This window comes from Hylobates moloch, unplaced genomic scaffold, assembly GCF_009828535.3.
Source record: "Hylobates moloch isolate HMO894 unplaced genomic scaffold, HMol_V3 SCAFFOLD_18, whole genome shotgun sequence".
Lineage (NCBI taxonomy): Eukaryota > Metazoa > Chordata > Mammalia > Primates > Hylobatidae > Hylobates > Hylobates moloch.
In genome coordinates, this window is record NW_026652293.1 from 31,775,858 (window position 1) to 31,795,403 (window position 19,546).

At 44.8% G+C, this 19,546-nt stretch overlaps 1 protein-coding gene across 1 annotated transcript in view; it reads right to left on the bottom strand.

The window, feature by feature from the left end:
• The window catches only part of CACNA1E (calcium voltage-gated channel subunit alpha1 E), a 432,299-nt gene that overhangs the window by 87,160 nt on the left and 325,593 nt on the right, over nucleotides 1–19,546 (bottom strand). Inside the window, exons 11-15 of the mRNA XM_058430474.1 lie at nucleotides 7,200–7,315; nucleotides 2,857–2,910; nucleotides 2,120–2,209; nucleotides 956–1,165; nucleotides 90–202 (exon numbers count right to left, since the gene is read on the bottom strand). Coding sequence (XP_058286457.1) covers nucleotides 90–202; nucleotides 956–1,165; nucleotides 2,120–2,209; nucleotides 2,857–2,910; nucleotides 7,200–7,315 — 583 coding nt within the window. The remainder of the gene's footprint in view (nucleotides 1–89; nucleotides 203–955; nucleotides 1,166–2,119; nucleotides 2,210–2,856; nucleotides 2,911–7,199; nucleotides 7,316–19,546) is intronic.

Below are 19,546 nucleotides of genomic sequence, written 5' to 3' on the forward strand. Positions count from 1 at the left end.
CCTCATGCTGAGTAAGGAGCACGCTGCTTATCTAAAACCAGGGCCTATTAACATGAAGCAGGAGCAGAGGCAGGCTTCTGAGGACTTACCCCAAAATCAAAGCAGTTGAATGAAGAGTGAAAATAAAGGCGAGGCCCCATGCCGTACATCTTCAGGGACATCTCCAAGAGGAAGAGTCCCAGAAACAGAAATTCTGCATAGTCTGGAAGTATTAAAAGTAGAGCATTGGTTCCACATGTGGGGTGGGCTCATGCACTTCTCAGCTAACCCACCCACCTAGAGAGGATCTCACAACAACACATGTCAGGACATTCGGTGGCCACATCAGGCCAGGGCTGGACAGAGCCTAATGATGTCCGAGTACCCTCTGACCCAGGCTGAGTACCAGGTGCACTCAAGAGATCAGCATTGCTCTCTTTCAATAGATAGGCCTGTCACTGGCCTTTCTATGGTAGAGGGCCCTCAGGGAGGAAAGAGAGGACTTACTACGGCTTTGATCAAAGAGCTGGATTCCTCCCCACAAGCCCGGCAGGGACAGGCCCCTGACCCTCACTCACACCCAGTGGCAGTCTAATCTGGAGCTGACCTATAAGCTCTTCTTCTGGTCTATTTGAGATCTCCATTGCCCTGAGAACTTCCTGCTCAGGATTTCAATGATCAAAATTCCCGATCACTGAGCCTCCTTAAGAAAGGAAGTGAAGGGTTTATGGTACCCAAAGGTATAACACTATGCATCTTGTTGATTCCTCAACAATGATCTGTTTACCTAAAGAATGAAAGCTGGAAACAGTCATGAGATACTCCAGCCCCCTTGAGGACGATGTGGCCTCCCTCAAGCGTGAAGAGGTAGAACCTCTCCTAGCAGGGTGCTTTGCTGTCTTGCATTCACACACACACATCAAGCTGCCCCACATGGGGACCAGCAGAGGAGGCTTTAGAGAGAGGCTTTACTTACAGAGGAGGTGGGTGAGCCACTGGGGCTGGTTGTGATGGACAATGGCCACACAGGCAGTGTTGAGTGCCACAAGGCTCAGCACAATCCAGTAAAACACCTGGGATTTAACCATGTGGCGAATGGAGATGCGCAGAAGCCTTTCCTTGTGCCGGAAATAAGAGACCCCGTCTACCTTTGCACTTTTGATACTGGCTCGGGCCAGAGGTGTGCCTAAGGGGGAGAAGTAAGGAAAAGTAAGGCTGCAAAATATCCTGCGGTCCGGGCCAGGGAGCATTGGAACGGCAAGATGGGCTGCTCTAGTCCCAGGGCAAGGTGAATGCACATTGCAGGTGTGGGGAATCCCCATCTTATGGGCTCAGTAGTCTCTATAGGCAGTGACCCTGTTTTTCCTCTCTGGGCACTCTCAGTCCTAAGAAATGGAAAGATTCCCCAGGCAGGACACCAGCATCTTGAATCTTAATAGGATCGTGTTTATGTTTGCAACCGACTGGGCTTCTTTCTGCCCTTTCCTTTTAAATAGCTTCAAGCACTAGAATCCTTCTGCTACACTGGTGATATTTCTACCACTGGTGGCACAAAACAGCAATGAGCTTTGTAAGTCTCTTCTGCTTTTGAGGATGGAACAAGACCTTTCCCTTTTTCTGGAGAGGAAAAACCTGCCATCAGCCAGAATCTCTAGGAGCACCTGAGATGGAACACATAATGTTAAAGAATTGCCAATCAGAATTAGTTTAAATTTCACATGATGGAAGTAGGTGGGGGCTACTGTTATTAAGCAAATGGCTTCAAGATCTCACATCCGTGTCCCTGGAAGCAACAGGTCCTCAGGATCCTTTGAACAATGTCCCAAAGTGGGTTCTCATCATCACTCCCAGGAGAGGGCAGATACTTCTGCAAATGGAATACATCTGCCACACCTGAAAAACTTGGGTTGGATTCTTAGCCCTAAATCCCACGTTTCATGTGAGCAGCATCCCCAGGTCCTATTTTTTTTTTTTAATAAATCATTGTAATCTAGATTCGATTTCCACCCTTTTCCTTAATTACATTCCTAAATTCTGGACTCTTTGGATTCTTTCCCTCCTTGTGGTGCTTCTCAAAAGACAGGATCTTCCTTTTCATGGGAGATTCAGAGAAGAAAAAGATCTAACTGGTTCCACTCACCCACAGAGGAGATATCAACACAGTGCTCATCACTGGAGTCTCGGGTCATGGCCTCTGTCCGGCTCCTCTTGATGGTTGCCCTTCGAAGCACTGCACCAGGGAAAGGGAAGGCCAGTGAGAGGCCACAAGTACACCCAGACCATTCTGGACAAAATTTTGAGGAATGCAGGCAAGAGGCCTTGTGTGAGGCCCCTGTAACACAGGCATCTGTCTGCCTTTAATACCTGAGCCAGGGTAATAGAAATCAAGGGTGTCTACTGGACCACAAATGCTGTGCTCACCAGCACCTTCCTGCAACACAAGGGCTCTGGAAGCCATGCTACAGCCCATTTAAATGCAGGAGGTAAACAGGCACTCTGTATCCATCTGTCCTGGCTCTTCATCTACAATGCCACTTCCTGGTAATGAAAGTGGTCTCAAGGTGATCCCCACACATTTTAAGAGAAGGTCCGTTTAGATAGCATTGGTTGTAGGATGGCCTTTTCCTTGCTCCGTATCAATCACATACCCTGGAACAAAGCAACTCTTGGGTTTCATTTTCATCACTTTAAAAGGCATTTAAATCTGTGACTCAATTCCCTTCATTTTAAAGCATGAGGGATTTTATGACAGAAAGACTCTCATTTCAAATCCCAGAGCACCGTCTTTTATTTCTTTCTCCCCTTTTGATCAAGAGATTGCCATCGCCTAAGAGGGGGCAAATGCAACTGGAATAAGGCATCAGAACATTTCCTTACCTTCTAAGGCGGATGTTCCAGCATTTTTATTTTCTTCAGCGAGCATGACTTCCTCTATATGGAAACAAATGGTTTGGTAAATTATCTGTAAATGCCAAATTATTCTGCAAGATGAAAATCCCTCAGGGACAACTCCAGCTCAGGGCAACAGAGAGAGAGCAGAATTCAGAGCCTATCACAGGCACCAGCATCAGAAAAAAAGCAAGTGTCACAGAGGGTGCACAGAGAGCTCCTGAGAACAGAAAGGAAGCCTCGGGGAAGGGGTGCTTGGGGTAACAATCGGCTCTGTGTCTGATACCCCTGTTCAGGAGGATACCTGTGAGAAGAGAGGAAGAGGCAAAAATCCTTGATAGGAACGAAAAATTTCCATTTCTGTTTTTAATTCCACCCAGCTTCCTGTCTTTCTTAACTCCTTGAACTTCTAGCAGCAACAACTTCCTTAGCTTCTCTTGCCAGTGGCCATGGGTTATAACATCTACACGCTCATTCTGGAGCTGAGCCCATGTTTTGGGCTTTATTCTATGTCTCTGAGGAGGAGTCAGAGGAAGATGCCCATAGGTCCTCGGGGACAGGAGGGGGGCTTGTGGGCTTTCTCCTGTCCCCATAGCTTCCATCCTTTCTTGGTTGACCAGAGCCTGAGCCAAAGAGGCTTGGGCCAATCATGAATTTGTCCCAAAGATAAAATAAAAAGTAAGTATTTGGTTTTTGTCTCTGATTCCTGGCAGTCTTTCGTATGCTAATGAAATGACTCATGGAGGAGAGAGGGGCCCTGGATAGGTTAGAGGTAGCTTGTAGCCAGAACAAACAGCCACAGGACTGGAGGCTAGAACTTTCAGCCTCCCCCTACTCCCATTTCTAGGGAGGAGGGGACACTAGAGATGAGTTTAATTGCCAATGGCCGGTGGTTTAATCGAGCATGCCTATGTAATGATGGGCATGCTAAATGTTGGGGTTCAGCATATTGGGGTTCAGGAGGCATCTGGGTTGGTAAACACATCAATGAGCTGGGAGGGTGGTGTTCCCAGAGAGGACATGAAGCTCTGCGCCCCCCACCACCATACCCTGCCCTATACACCTCTTCCATTGAGCTGTTCCTGAGTTGTATCCTTTATAATACAGTATAGTTTTTCCAAAGTTCTGTGAGTCATTCTAGCAAATTACTGAACCAGTGGGGAGTGGGGGGACAGTTGTGGGAACCCCATATTTGTAGTCAGCCAGGCAGATATGTTGGTTGCCTGGAGACCCCACTTTTGACTGCCATCTAAAGTGGGGGCAGTCCTGTGGAACCAAGCCTTTAACCTGTGGGGTCTGTGCTAGTTTGAGGTAGTATTTAGTGTTAGGATTTAACTGATTGTTGAACACCTAGTTGGTGTTAGAGAACTGAAGGACTAGTTGATGATTAAATAATATATTTGCTTGTTGCAGTTCTAAAATGACACCAGATAGTCTCCTGTACTCTTCCCACTTGGTGCCCCCAGGAGCAGTCCCATACTCTACTGAGGTGTCATCATCTGAAGGGGAATATTTTCTGCTAAGACTTGTTAGACCAAACCTCACTAGCATCCCTCCAAGTGCACCAACAAAATAGCCCTTCTCTCCCAAGTCTGGTGGGATCCTGCATGCTCTATGAGGAGTGACGGGATGAGTTTTGAGCTCAACCCATAGGCCAGGGAGCCGGAGGCCTCGGTAAACATTCCCTAAGATCCCAGCTGCTGAGAGAAAGCTAGCCTCAGACCCTACTAAACAATGGTTTAATTTAAACACTTTTAACAAGTAAAAGGACAGTAGGAGAGGTTAAAGTCATTACCATAATTCCAGCCACTGATAAAACTGAGAGTACATAATGTATTTCCTAGGGAGGGGAACATTTTAAGGCTAGGATGGTACTCACCGGATGGCCATTATTACCAAGTCATAAATGTTTGCTTTCTTTTTTAAGTATAGCCTCTGGCAAAACGCTAAGTTAACAGGTTAAGTGTTATTTGGTGGGGCACTCCTTCCTGCAGACATAAAGGGTTTTTAAGTCATTTTATAGCACATGTTTGGAAGGCATCATTTAAAAATTAGGAACTTGTTAAAATACCTCATAGCAACTTTAATTATCTTAGCCAGTCACTTTTGCTGTGCAGTGTCTGGGCTTTGGGGTGGGCAGATCTGGGGACCCCCCAGGACAGATGGAAGGTGTTTGGTGCTGCCGAGATCTCTGGGAAGCACTCAAGGGCTCTGGATTTGCTGAAGCCACCCCCCTTCCTCCCCACCCCATGCCTTTTGCCAAGTTCGCTTTAGAATTTGAGTGTCTTTCCAGGGAAATGTAACCCATCTGTCTCTGATTCACTGGCGCTCCATTTGTAAAGGGAAGGGCCAGGAAGCACACTTTGACGTCGCAGTGCGTCTTTTTTCTTAGAAGGAGGAGAGAGCTGGCTTTGCCAACTAGAAGAAAGGGAAGCCTTGGAATTCTGCAAGTATTTGAAAAGCAGAGCCCCGGCGAGCAGCATACCCTGCCACCTGACCTGTGTGGGGTGGCCAGGGCTGGGAGGGCTCCTTCCTGGGTCTGCTGCCAGCTCTCTTAGTGGTCTGTCAGATGGCTCCTCCGCCAAGAAAGCCAAGGACAGCTGGGACCATCAAGCTGCCTGCCTGGCCTAGAGGCAAATCTGCTTGACCTCCCATGGTAAGCCTGAGTTACCATTCTGGGAAGCAGTAGGGGATATTCGTGTCTGCTTCATCCCTACACAACAGCCTTGGAGGAGAAAGGGCAAAATGCAAGTGTAGTCAATACACATTGCTCATGTTTCCAGAGGCTACAAGGGAGTGCAGATCGCAATCATACATGTACTCTCTCAACCCTTGGAGGTCACCAAAAGTTGACTGCAGAGCTTAGAGAGGGTTTTTGTGTGTTGGCAGTTACAGTAAGTGTCATAGTGTCAATCCAAAGCTCCTACAGAAGAATAAGGCCCAAGCAACTAAGCACTAAATCATACTACAAATTTTTCCTCTGTGACCTCACTTTTGTGCTGTTTTCTATTAGGAATAGAGAAAAGATACTGTCTTACGTGTAGTTTTTATTTAAGAAATCACTTGTTCCTCTGGAATAAAATGAAAATATATAATACTAATGCAAACCAACCTTTAAAATAATAAAGAAAACAAACCTGTCCCTTTTATTGACCAGTATGGGGGTGATTGATGCCCCTCATAAGCATCTGAGCCACAGCCAAACTTAAACCTGGTGGCTCTGTGGGTTAATGAAGTCATGATAGGTTTGGACCTATTCTCACAGGCAGCTAAGAACTATTCCTAATGTTGAGTCACAGGGTGAGAACTGATGACAGCTCAAGGCTTAGGAAAACACCTATTCTCACCATTATCTCCTCCCTGGATGGTGGCACTACTAGTCCCTCTGCTTCCAGCCTTGTCCTTCTATGGTCTATTCTCAATGCGGCCAGCATGTGCTCCTTTATGGTCTAAAGTCAGAGCACGTCAGTCCTCTGCTCAAAACCCTTCCGTGGTTCTTGTGTCACTCAGAGTGAAGCCCATAGCCCTTACAATGCCCCATAAGGTCAAACATGATTGCTGCCCACTTCCCCCATGACAGCCGTCACTCTGTCCCCTATTCCTCCTCCCTATTCCTTCCCCCTTCTGCTCTTTGGGCACCCCTGGCTCACTCCCATGTTAGGTACTTGGCACTGAAATACTCCTCTCCCAGATCTTCTTCTGGCTCACTCCTTCATCTCTTCAAGTCTACACACCAGTGGGCCCACCCTGACCTCCTATTTAAAACTGTGGCACATTCTATACCCCATAACCCTAACTCGATCAGTTTTCCCATCATACTTACCACCTTATCATTGTCTTATAAGTTACTCATTTATTATTTTGTTTATTGTTGCCTTACCCAACTAGAGAGCTTTACAAGAGAAGAGCTTTGGTGAGCTGGTTGATCGTTTGGCTCACTGCTGTATCCCAAGTGCTTAGAACAGGGTCTGGCACAAAGTAGGCACTCAATAAATATTTGCTGAATGAATGGATTGCTGTGAGCACCAAGAACAGTATTATAAAACACCATCAGCCTAGTCTCAGCTCCAGGATTGGGTTATGTTACTTTTACTCAGTTCATCTTGCTAATGTGCCTGCCTTAAGGTGTTGGGACAGTTTGATAGACAGGACAGTTCGACCCCAGAGGAAGAAAGTGGGATGAGCAGGGAACCTTAACAGCCAACCAGGCATCCAGAGGGTCTCTGTTGTCTTGTCTAGGCTGCCCCTTGCATGGGAGCATTGGGAGTGAGGGGCCGGCCCTGATGTCTCTGCAGCCCACTCACCAGCCTCCTGCAGCCTCCCAGGCCTACCTGCTTTGTCTATCCAGGCACGGTAGCCATTCAGCTCACGCTCAATCTGCTGCTGGCGCCGCAGCTTCATGAAAGCCCTTCGGTTCTCCACTCTCTCTCTCTCTTTGGCAAATTCCCTGTGGACAAGAAGGATAAGATTCACTGGGTTTGGATAGGGCCATGACTAAGGGAAATGGTGAATCAAGCAACAGAGAGAGAGCATCTGAGCAAGTACCTCTATTAAGCCCATGTACCCTTTCCTCTGACCCAGGCTGCAAATATGACCTCCTTACAATGTTACACAGAAACACACCTCATTCGGCCTCACAAAGGAAGCCTTCCCAGACTAGCTGCATTCCAGTCAGGACTAACTGATTGCTTGCTCTGTTTTGAAAGGTATGTTCTTAGCCATGTGAGAAACTAGGTTTCAAAATGCCATGTTCCACCTCTTCAGCTACAACGAAAACCCTTAACCCTCTGAAGGGCACAGCTACTCTTTCTCCTTTTGATAACAATAGTGATTAATGTATATTGACCAATTATGATGTGTTGGCCCTGTATCAAGGTTTTTACACCCACTAACTCATTTCGTCCTCAAAACCATCCTATGAAGTATTAATACTATTAAAATTCCCATTTAACAGATGGGGAAGCCAAGGTTTATTGAGGTGAAATACCTTGCTGGGATTTGAACTCTAACCACAATGCTGTGTTGCCTCTGCTGTCCTGTACTCTGGTGCTCAATAAAAGCTGCCACTGAAGATCAATGAGCCTAATGACTTCAAAGGCTAAAATGCTATTCGAAGGTGACTGATGTCAGTTAAATAAGAAAGGAAGGGACATGAGAAGGACACCTGACTCCCATGAAGCCAGTGGGAAGGTGGTGGGGGTAGGGTGGAGGGGAGATCATGAGGCAGAGGGAACACTCAGGTGAGGGTCAGGGTCAGGAAGAAGATAGAGCCCATGACAGGCTCAGGGGACCAATGCCACTCGGTGTGACAACAGGAATGAGAAGGCTACAGCTCCATGGGAGAAAGAGGAGAGAAGAAGACTAAGGGCTCCCTGGTAGAGAAGAGGAGGATCAAATTTAATGGATGAGAGAATGGGGATAAATAAATCATAGTTTGCTAACAGGTTCCTCTAGAAGCCACCTCTAGCAATGCCTCTCTCATCACCAAACACCCTTCCAGACTAGGATGCCCCTTACCAGTGCCGTGCCTCCCAGCCGTGGCTCAGGTGTTCTCCTACTACCTGGGAAGCTGTTCTACTTATTAAATGTGATCCCCATAAAGAGCTGCAGGCCAGGCACAGTGGCTCATGCATGTAATCCCAGCACTTTGGGAAGCTGAGCTGGAAGGACTGCTTGAGCCCAGGAATTCGAGGTTACAGTGAGCTGTGATCCTGCCACTGCACTCCAGCCTGGGCGACAGAGCAAGACGTTTTTTCAAAAAAAAAAAAAAAAAAAATAGAGCTGCAGCCTGAATCTGAGGGAGTCCAGCACCCACTGTAAGTCCTGCCAGTTTCTCTCTCATGTCTAGGAAAGAAGAAATGAATGAGGGGCTGGGGGATGGGCCCCAGCTACAGTGCAGGGAAAGGGGAGACGCCAGTCTACCATAATGCCAACAGACACCTGCTTGTGCCTCACCTGGCCCTTCTGCCAAAATAGAACTGGTGTCCTTGGGTACAGCCATCTGCTTACAATCAGGCAGAAGGTGTAGGGAAAGGCACATTGGAAGGAGAAATTCTCCTGTGCTTGGCTTCAGGTTCACTGGGTTCTACTAAAGGTGCTATGGGGGAAGGGAAGGAGAGAGTCAAAATGAAGAGCGACCAGGGCCAGTGAGGGCCAGGGTAACTGAATTCAAGCCCTGGGATGACTCTTTTCTACTTTCTGAATTTCAGAAATTTGAAAGTAACAAGGGGCTGGCTTGGTTCATGGCATCACCATCTACCAAAAGTCTTACCTTTGGATTTTTGCTTCTTTCAGTCCCTCCTGTCCAATTAGTACCATTGTCCTGTTGGTTCTACCTTCATAAAAGCACCTGAATTCACCCTGCCTCTCCATCCTCACTATCTTGGTCCATGATCTCATCCTTCCCCGCCTGGACCACTGCAATAGCACCCGGCTGGTCTCTCAACCTCCTGTCTCTTTCTCCTCCTTTCACCCATCTCACACTATCAACGTTATCTTTTTAAAAGGTCATTCACTGGATCTTACCACTTCCAAACCTCCAGTACTAACCATAGGAAGTAACATGTGTAGAGCACATCTTAATTTACCAAGCACCTTCATACATTTTGCTCATTTAATCTTTACAACCATTCTGAGAAGGTAGAATAGGTATTTTCATCCTTAACTTAAAAGTTATGCAACTTGATGGAGTTTAAGTAAGAAACAGAGCCAAGATTAGAACCCAGGCCTTTCTCTTGTAAAAGCCCAAGTCCTTCATGCACCACATATTTGCCTAGCCCAATGGCATTTTTATATGCTACTTTACCTTTTCATAGGTCTGTGTCTTGATTTCTCAACCCTGGGGGAATCCAGGGAGGTTTAATAAGAAGGTGATATTTTGAGCAAGACCTTGAAAGAGGAGAATTGAAGCAGGCTATGACCAGAGGAACGTAATCATCCTTGAGCATCTAGGATAAGCATTATAACCAACATATCCATTTTCCAGTTCAGAAAACTGAATCTAAAGGGACTTAAGTGGCCCTTTGAGAGGGCAAGTGTCCAAGGACACATAGCCCCTCAGAGGAACCACAACTCTCAGATCTTCCAAATTTCATCTCTTTCTACTCTATTAGCCCCTCTTCTATGGCTTCCATCACCCTCTGCTCAATGAAGAGGATGAAGCCTTCAAGCGTGACGTTCAAAGTCTTACACAGTTGGAGCCAAACCTTTCTCTTCAAGCCTTATCTCCTCCTGCCATCCCTATCCACCCCCTGCCTGCCTACAGCCCACCACAGCCACGCTTCAACTACAGTACATTTCCCACACTTCCTGAAAAGGCAGGATGAGCGTTCAAGGCTAGTGCACAATGCTTATCCGCCTGGAATTCCTTCTTATCTGCCTGAGTCAAAATTCTTCTTCAAAGCCAGGCTGAAATGTTGCCTCTTCTGTTTGGGTCCCATCATCACTGCACCCCAACCTTCTCGCCTCCAGTCTACCTCTTCTCCATCCCTTTAGAGCTCATCTTGCAGTCAGACTTTTGCTATGGTCAGCTGTATGTCTCTCCTTCTATGTGAGCTTTTTGCAAAAACATTCTGTGCCTTACTCAACTTTCTATCTCCCTAGACTAGAATAGGCCTACCACATAGTATACGTTCAATAGATTTTTTTTATGAAAAATATCCAGGCTAACTAGGAGAAGTCATAGCTCTTCCCTGACTCCCAGAAGCTTAAAAGAAGGAGTACTCCATCTCTGCACTGACTCAAAGGGAGCAGGTGAACTAGCAGCAACTCCTGCACACTGCCACCAGTTTCTCTTCATTTGACTCCACTATAATCAGTGTAAATTAGACTATGAAGAACGGGGTATGTCATCTCTATATGGCCCCCAGAATGGCGATGTAGCTTGATTTCTGGTAGGATAGGCCAACAAACCCCCGTCTAACCTCCCTTTATCTAACCTCTTCTGATTCCAGGTTAAGCGCTGTTTCCACATGCTTCCTTGTGTTTGGAAGTTTCCTGGATCCAGGTCTCACTCGCGGGGTTCCCTGCTCTTCTTCACCATTGTAGGCTCCCTTTCCTCCCACCCTCCCACCTGGCATCCTAGCTGGAACTCACAGTCCCAGAGCCCAACAAATTTGGCCAAGGCTCTTGGCTAAAAAAGTAAAGCAACGAATGTGCACCACTGGGGGTACCTCTTAAGCAGCTCCAGCACCTTAATGGAGGATGTGGAGGACCTTCTTTATGACGCTTTATCAAGTGGCCTTTTCTGTTTTGTTCTTTCATTGGGAACCTGGGTAGCAAGTCCGGCACCTGTGTCTTTCCTAACTCTTATAGCCCCTCTGCCCTCGCTGCTGTAATTGTTAGTACCCATGGCCTGTCTCCCTGACTAGTCTGCAGGCTTCATGAGGTCAAGTATCACATTCCAACAAGGGTCAGCGAAGCTTAACCCAGTGTCTGGTATGATAAATTCCGTAGATTATAGAAATAAAATATCAAGAACAGCTAATGTTCATGTAACACATTTAAACTTGTTAAATTTACAAATCATTTTCATGTAAATTATTTCATTTATAGTTTCAAAAGCCCTGCGAGGTTCAAAAAGATTACTTGCCCGAGATAATCCAATTAGCAAGAAGCAGAGACAAAATTCAAACTAATGTCTTCTTCCAGGTTACGTGCTGTTTCTACAATGCCTTAGCTGTCTTCCCTGCTATCTAGAAGTTAACATTTAAAATCTACAAGAGGGATTTCATTTCAGCCCAAGGTTGAGGAAAATAAGGATATAAAAACAGACAGGTTTTGTTTTTCTTTAAGGGACTATCCTTTTCATTGAGACAGTAGCATAAAAATCCATTGCTCTGTGTTGGGTTATTAAAGATCTAGAATAAAATTCATAGCGTTAGTCAAGCTAGTGATATATTGCTTGATTTTGTGTCCATTTATTCACACACATATTGCATTCTGGAGAGAACAGGAGCAAATAAGATTCAGCTTCATAAACCTTAGATTTAACATGCCCATCAGGCTCATGAGTATATATGTGGCCAGACCTGGGAAACAAAGCATACTCCATTAACTGGTCCCTCTCTCCTCTGAGGATCTGAGTTCCCTGTCCTCTTCACAGAGGATCCTGGGGTTATTCAGATGATGATGCATATTACCGTTATTTAGTTTACCAGATGACTGCTGAATTCCTCCACTGAAAGGCAGCTGAAAGCAGGGCAGTATGAATATCTTAATTTATCCCGTTCCCTTGGAGCAAGGCATAGAAAATGTAAGAGGGGGAATCTGGCCTATGGAAGAAGAGTGTTCATATTCTCTAAGGCCCCTTGGCAACAGCCTGTGGCCTAAGGTAAGAGGACAGGTAATTGGCTCCTTTTCATTTGTTCTATCCAGGGTTTCTACACCAAGAGATGCAACAGAAATCAAGAAGGGATGCATCTAGATTTCAGAATTCAAAACAAGGGGAACAAAAATAAATCCCCATGTGATGCAGCAGAAACACCACCAGTCTATTTTCAGAGCTGACTATCTAGGGATCCTCTGATGCTTACAAACTGGACAGTCACCTTGCTGTCTCAATTTCCTCATCAGTCAGAGATGACATTAGGACCCATATAAACCCTAGGCTCATAACCAGAGGCAGGGATAGATCTGGTTGACTCTGAGAATCCTGACTAGATTCCCATAGAGATTGTACAGTGACACAAATCCAAGTCGTGTTTCATTCCAGATACTTCTCCTTACCTAATTGTTATCCTTAATTTTAGGTTGCTCCTCCAGCCCCAAACCTGGCTCCTCTGAGGGAGGATAACTTGTAGCTCCCCTCACATATGGCTCTCGCATACAGGGAAGTAAGGTTAATTGGAGTTAAGCATGGATGAGCCTCTACTCTGGATGCTACATATGTATGCAAGGTCTAAATTTCAGTCATGGAAACTAAGAACAAGGTGGATCTCTGCACTGCATGGTTGAGCACAGTTTTCTTCTTTTATCCTGGTTACTACATTTGTATTTGTGACTGCTTTTTTTCTGCAGCAGTTTACATGAGAAATATAAATTGTAAAAATCAACTATTCATACACAGCTAATTCTATATAATTAATCAATAAGATGAAGTGGAAGAATTACATAATCTCCTACAAGGTAGAATGCCCAAAACATTTATCATGTGTGCCTGGAGGGATGAGGGGAGAGAAGACAAAGACTTCTTTGAAATCATTTTAGGTTATTATTAAAATTAGTATTTTATGAATGTATGAACCTATAAGGAGCCATTGCTACAGACAAATCACAAAGTGGCTAATTTCTTCCTTAATGAAGTAACTGGTTTTAGCCCATAGGCTGATACTAGAAGGGACTTCGGTCATTCACATTTCTAGACTTTATTATGCTGTTGCTAACTCTTGGGGATTAGAAGTGAGGTTGATGAAAGCCTAGCTCCAGCCTGAAATGTCTGCCCACGTTATGTGACCCCAGAGTCAGTCACAGGGCACCTGGACAGGTATCTTGATGCTTGTCTAGTGATGAAGATGTTCTGGTAGGTCGGCTGGGGTAAGAAAGCCTCGGTTGGAGGACTGCTTGACTCATGTTTTAGCCTCTCGCTCCAGACCTCTCCTCCCTGCTCCATGCAGGGAGCTTTGTTTACTGATGCACAACCCCTCGCTGCTGTCATGACAACCAAAAGGAAGACAAAGTGCCAGGGTGGGCTGGCCTGTGTGACTCAAAGATCTGTTTATCCACACTCCTGTACACACTTGCATGCTTCATCACACACATTGGCATGGATAAACACACTCATCCTGGCACAAGCAGCATATGTACACACACTCTGCCAAGCACACAAATGGCAACATGGTCATATTCCTATTAATCTTCAGAGTCCATGTTTCAGAGAGCTTTACTACCCATAGGGAAACCTTGCCAAGGTTCCTGTAAAGTCTTTGCTTTAGGAAGGAGGAATTTGGGTTAGACATCAAGAAAAACCTCTTCAACCCTAAATGTTCTGAAACTAACAGAGAAATTGGAAGCAAGATTGGCAATTCTGTGTTGGCAGTGGTTTCATTTCAGTGCCATTGGAAAGTGGGTTGGGGTTGGGGTGAGCCTCTTCAATGTTTCTATATTTTCAGTGTTCTTACGAGCCTGGGGAACCATTTCTCCCATTTTTCAGAGAAGCAAACACAGCCCCAGAGAAGGTAAACACCTTACTGAAGGTCATAGAGTTCAGCAGTATTAAAGTTATGTATGCTTTATCCCTTGACTTGTTCCAGAAAGGATTTAAGGAGACTTAGATTGTCAATAAAGGCCAAAACAGAAGCTAGCCCTCTAAATCCTATCCATTATTGACTCTAATAAGAAGGATGGGTGATGCAAATGCTCAACGACATCATATGGGGTCATTCTTCCTTAGAATCTGGAGCTTTCAGAAGGCTCTCCTATGAGCAGAAATCCTTCCCTTAAGTGGTTAATGCAAATAAATGGCATTACATGAAGGGCTATATCCCACTCCTACTCCACCACCTTATGTCCACGGCAATGGAAGACAGACCAGGAGTCTCACAGACCAGGATATTGGGCGAGGGGAACCTGACAGATCACCTGTCCAAGATCAGCTTTCCACAAGCAGGGAAACTAAGGCATAGAGAGAGGTCAGATGACTTGCCATTTCCAAGGATTAGGGTGGTGGCAGCAGACCTGGAGCATTACGTTCCAAAGCCAGTGCTATTCCACAGCTTCATGACATTTCAGTTATGAGAACTCAAAGAAGATTATTCTTTTAGGAGCTCAGGGAATGACTGGTCTTTTTTCTTTCTCTTCTCAATATTGAGATCTCATTTATTTGTTTGAGTAGACACAGGGGAAGAAAAGCATGACAATTAATGTAAGGGAGGTAATGAAGGAACTGGAATATGTTTCCTGTTTCGGTTTTTAACCTTGAAGTTGGTGGAATCCAGAATGTTAAAGTATAATGATTAAAATTCTGAAGTTGTACAGACCTGGGTTTGAATCCTAGCTCCATCGTGGTGTGATCTGGGGCAAGTTCTTAAACTAAATCTTAGTTTCCTCATTCATAAAATTAGGAATAATGATCATACCTATCTCAAAAGGTTGTTGTGAGGATTAAATGACAGAAAGTGAAAGGTATAGTAGGTGCTCCAAGTAGCTGTTATATTACTGACATTTCTGAGAATGCATCATAATACAGATAACCTATTATCAAGGCCTTTATTTTATATATTCATTCCACCTCCAAAATACAATTTATTGAGTGCCTACTACACGGTAGGTATTGTTTTAGAATATGAGGATATAGCAGCAAGTATAATTGGGCATGCGGGTATGCACCTGTAATCTCAGATACTTGAAAGGCAGAGGAAGGAGGATGGCTTGAGGCCAAGAGTTCAAGACCAGCCTGGGCCAGAGAATAAGACCCCCTTCTCAAAAAAAGAAGCAAATTTTTGTCCTCAACAGAGCTTACATTATACTGCAGGAGAAAAACAATAAACAAGATAAATAAGCACAATAAACAGAATGTTATAAACTGATAATTCCTCAGGGAAAAATAAAGCAGAGAAGTATAGTAAGTATTGGGTGTCGGGGAGCTGGAATGTTTGGTTGAGTGGCCAGGAAGGGCCTCACTGAGGCGACTTGAGGAATGATATGAGAGATGTGAGGAAGTGAGCCATGCAGACATCGGGGAGGAGGATTCCAGGCAGAGGTGATGACCAGGGCAAAGCCATGGGGCAGAAGCATCTTGAAGGAGCTTTTGAAGAACAGAAAAGGGCCAATGTGAGTAGAGTGGACTGAATACATGGAAAAAGGTCAAAGTGGTAGCAGGCAGTGGGGAAGTGGAGGGCCCTCATGTAGGGCCATAGAGACCCTATAAAGATTTGAGTTTTACTTGGTGTGATTGGGAAACCATTGGTGGGTTGCAGCAGAGGAGTCCCACAACTTAAGTTTGCAAAGAATGTCTCTGGTTGTGCTGTTGAGAAGAGACTGAAGGGGATTAAGGGTGGAAGCAGGGAGATCTTCCAGGTTATATCCAGATGATGGTGGCCTTGGCCAGAGTGGTAGAGTATAGCTCATGAGAAACAGTGGGGCTCTGGATAGACTGTGAAGACACAGCTAGGAGGACTTGCTGGCTGGTGGACGAGGAGTGTAAGAGAGACATGCATCCAAGATGATCCCAAAGTTTTAAGCTACAGCAACCAGAAGAATGGAGTTAAACGAACCGGGATGGAAAAGATAATGGAGCAGGTTTGGGAAGAGGGAGGATCAGGAATTCAGCTGTGTATATAAGTCAGCTGGATATCCTGACACGTTTATATTAAAGATCATTAAGCTCAATAGCACCAAATTCTCTGTCATCCACACAATACGTGCCAGCTGCTTCAAGGATTATCTGCTGTGAATGAAACAGAACCATCCTGGATGCTCTTTCTCTGCCACCCTCCTTCCCCTCTGCTGGCACATGCTAGAAAGATGTTAACTGATTATTCAGTAAAACATCGTCAATAAATTGCTGTTGATATTGCTGCAAATAAAGTTTAAAACAAAACCAAAAAACCCACAAATATTCTTGGATGCTACACTATTTCATTATAACTGCTTCAAGAATCCCTCCCATGAGTGGGATGATCACAGAATAGCATGTACTATGAATATTGAAAAGTTATGAGTTCTCACAGAGTGGTCCTTAAAACCTTTTAAGAAAAGGACTAAGGGACCACACTTTCATCTGTTTTGCAGTTTGGAAAAATAAAGGCTTTCAGGAGTGTTGAAAGACAAAGAGTTACACAGCAGAATTCAGATCTACTCTGTTTAATTCTCCACCAGTCTGCGCCACCTCATTGTGGCACACAGATACTATCAAGGCATGAACTCAGAGCTGTACATTCTGCTTTTCTCTGTCTCTGCATATAATAGTGTACGTTTCAGTCACAATATTTCAGTGGGTTCAAAGCCCCGTGGTGCAGGAAGAATGAGCCACAGGGAAGTAAGAGCATTTCATATTCTTTCTCCTCCATCTACACCCCCCACAGCACTCTAATTACAGTCTGAAAGAGGCATCCTGACAGAGAACAAATGGCTGTGTTCTTTTCAGAGACACATTTCGCACTCCTCTGAGAAGGCACAGCAACCAGCTCCCTCCCCAAAAGCTTTGGAGGTGTCTGAGGAGAGGTGCGGCTGTGTTCAAGGAAGAAACTGAGAGTTTATTACCAGGTTGAAGCTTTGTACACTTCGCCCTGTGTGGGCATTTTTCCCCCTTGTAAAAAGTTTTGCATTTCCCACATTCCTTTGTTCAACATCCCCAGATAATTTAAACATCAAAGATTCCTCTCAGGAAGGCAAAATGTCATGGTTCATCACCAAAAGGTTCTTCCTTGTGAAAACAAGTCCTTTTATATGCTTTGGGACGGTCAAGTGGAACCAAAGAGAAGGCCCAAAGCTGACAGAAACGGGATGGTGGAGATGGGAAAGAAGAGCCAAAATATGAGGGAAAATGGACAAGGGGGAGCTCCTGAGGAGAGACTCGAAGTGAGTGGAAGGAAGTTTAGAGGCTCGGTGTGGGCTAATTCACCAAACGTGACTCAATACACAGAAGGACTAGCCTGGCCTTTCCACTCGCTGTCCTTTCCAGGTATGCAATTAAAATGGGACAGGATGTATAGGAGTTTTGATTCACACAGACATTAATTCACATCTTCAGGGTATCTTAGAAAGTCTCTCAGACTTAGTTCTATTTTTCAGGCAGGAAAATCCAGGCTTAGAACAGCAACTTGACTTACCCATATCACACAGTCTGTACTAGAAGCAGCTGTACCTCAACTATTTCCATTTCTTGGAATTGTCTCATTTCTCGTTGGTGACCCTATGATGCTGTAAGCTCTGTGAGGGCAGAAACGGTGTAGATTGCTCTTGTTCATGGTTACGCCTGAAGTCCCAGCACAGACAGGCTGTCTGGCAACTGTTTACATCGTGAAAGTGCACCACACACTACAGGCAGCCACCAGACAAGAAGCAGTTCAGATTTGGGGACAACAGGAGAGAATGGAGTGGAGGGGGCACACACCCTGTGCCTTGACCTAAAACAACTGAGGTTAGCTCAATTCCAGGTCAGTCCTGAAGCTGTGTGGGTCCAGGGACTGTGGACTCAACAGGGGTTTGGGGCTCAGTGGGGATCTTTAGACTTCAGCTTATCCTTCCAGGAGAGGCCTCTTCTCTTGGGCTTCCATGACACCCACTCTTTGGTTTGATTCTTCTCAATCTCCTTCATTCCTCCTCTAGACATTGGAGTGCCCCAGGGCCCAGGCATAGGTCCTCTCTTCTAAAACATTCTCCCTCCAGGTGACGTTGCACAGGCCCATGGAGACTTCCAACATCATCTCTATGCTGAAAGCTACCGAATTTTTGTCTCCAGCCCAAATTCACCACTGAGCTTGAAACCCAATTATATAACTGTCAACTTGGCATCAGCTACTTGGATGTCAAATAGGCATCTCGGATGTAACATGGCCAAGTGATTTCTCCCCAAACTGCTCCTCCTCTAGTCTCTCCCACCTCAGTAAATAAAACCACCCAAATTAGGGGTCATTTTCCATTCTTCATTTCTCATCCCAACCTCAGCCCAATCCATAAGCAATTGCTGGCAGTCTTACCCCTTTTCTCCAAACCCACTGCTGTCACCCTAGTCCAGGCTACTGCTGTCTCCTGCCTGGATGCTTCTTGCCTTCAGTTGGCTGCAATAGCACAGTAGCCTCCCTTACTGACTTCACGTTTCCATCTTTGTCTCAATCTCCCTATTTCCTCCATAGCAGGAAAACGGGGTGACTTATGAATTCAAAATACATCATGCTATCCTTCTGTTTAAGACTTTCTTCTGGCTTCTCATTGTTAAAATACAAATCCTTTATTGTGGCCTATGAGACCCTCCATAGATCTGCTCTGTCTCTCTTCCTGACTACAGGCATGGGATGAGGGAACTTCCCTGATCACAAAATTAAAATTAATGGCCCAATTACCTGCTGCACTCTACCACATTAACCTGTTTATTTCATTAATAACATCTGTCCCTAAAAGCTACCTTGTTCAACTATTTGGTTTTTTGTCTTTCCTCAAGAATATAAGCTACACAAGAAAAGGATCTCTTCTGCCATGTTCACCATCATATCCTCAGAACAATGCCTGGTGCCTAGAAAGAATTCAAGAAATATTTGTTGCATTAATGGATAAAGGCATCAGAACATTCAGAAGTACATATTCTTTCTTCTGGAGGTTACCTCTATGAGTCACAACCACTGCAGATCATATCTACTGGTAATGTAGTCAATCTAAGAATTCTCAACCGGGACCTTCTGAAAACAAGCTATATACCTATTCTTTGACACTCTATATGAACTTTCAAGACCATTTCAAAGCTGTAAAGCAACATCATGGCAGGAAATTCTTCACTATATTCAGCTTAAATATTTTCTGCTGCAATTGAGACTTTGTCCTTCTGTAGTCTCAGTATCATTTAAGTTGACTGTTACCATCCCTTACTTAGAAGTCTTTCTTAAATTGAGGATATTTAATAAATCACCAACTTCTTTAGCCTGTCTTACAGTTAACCTAAGTTATTCATTAAAATGCAATTAATTATTACCTTATTGAAAATATCCTTATCTATTAGACATAAATGAAACAAAAGCTGGTGACA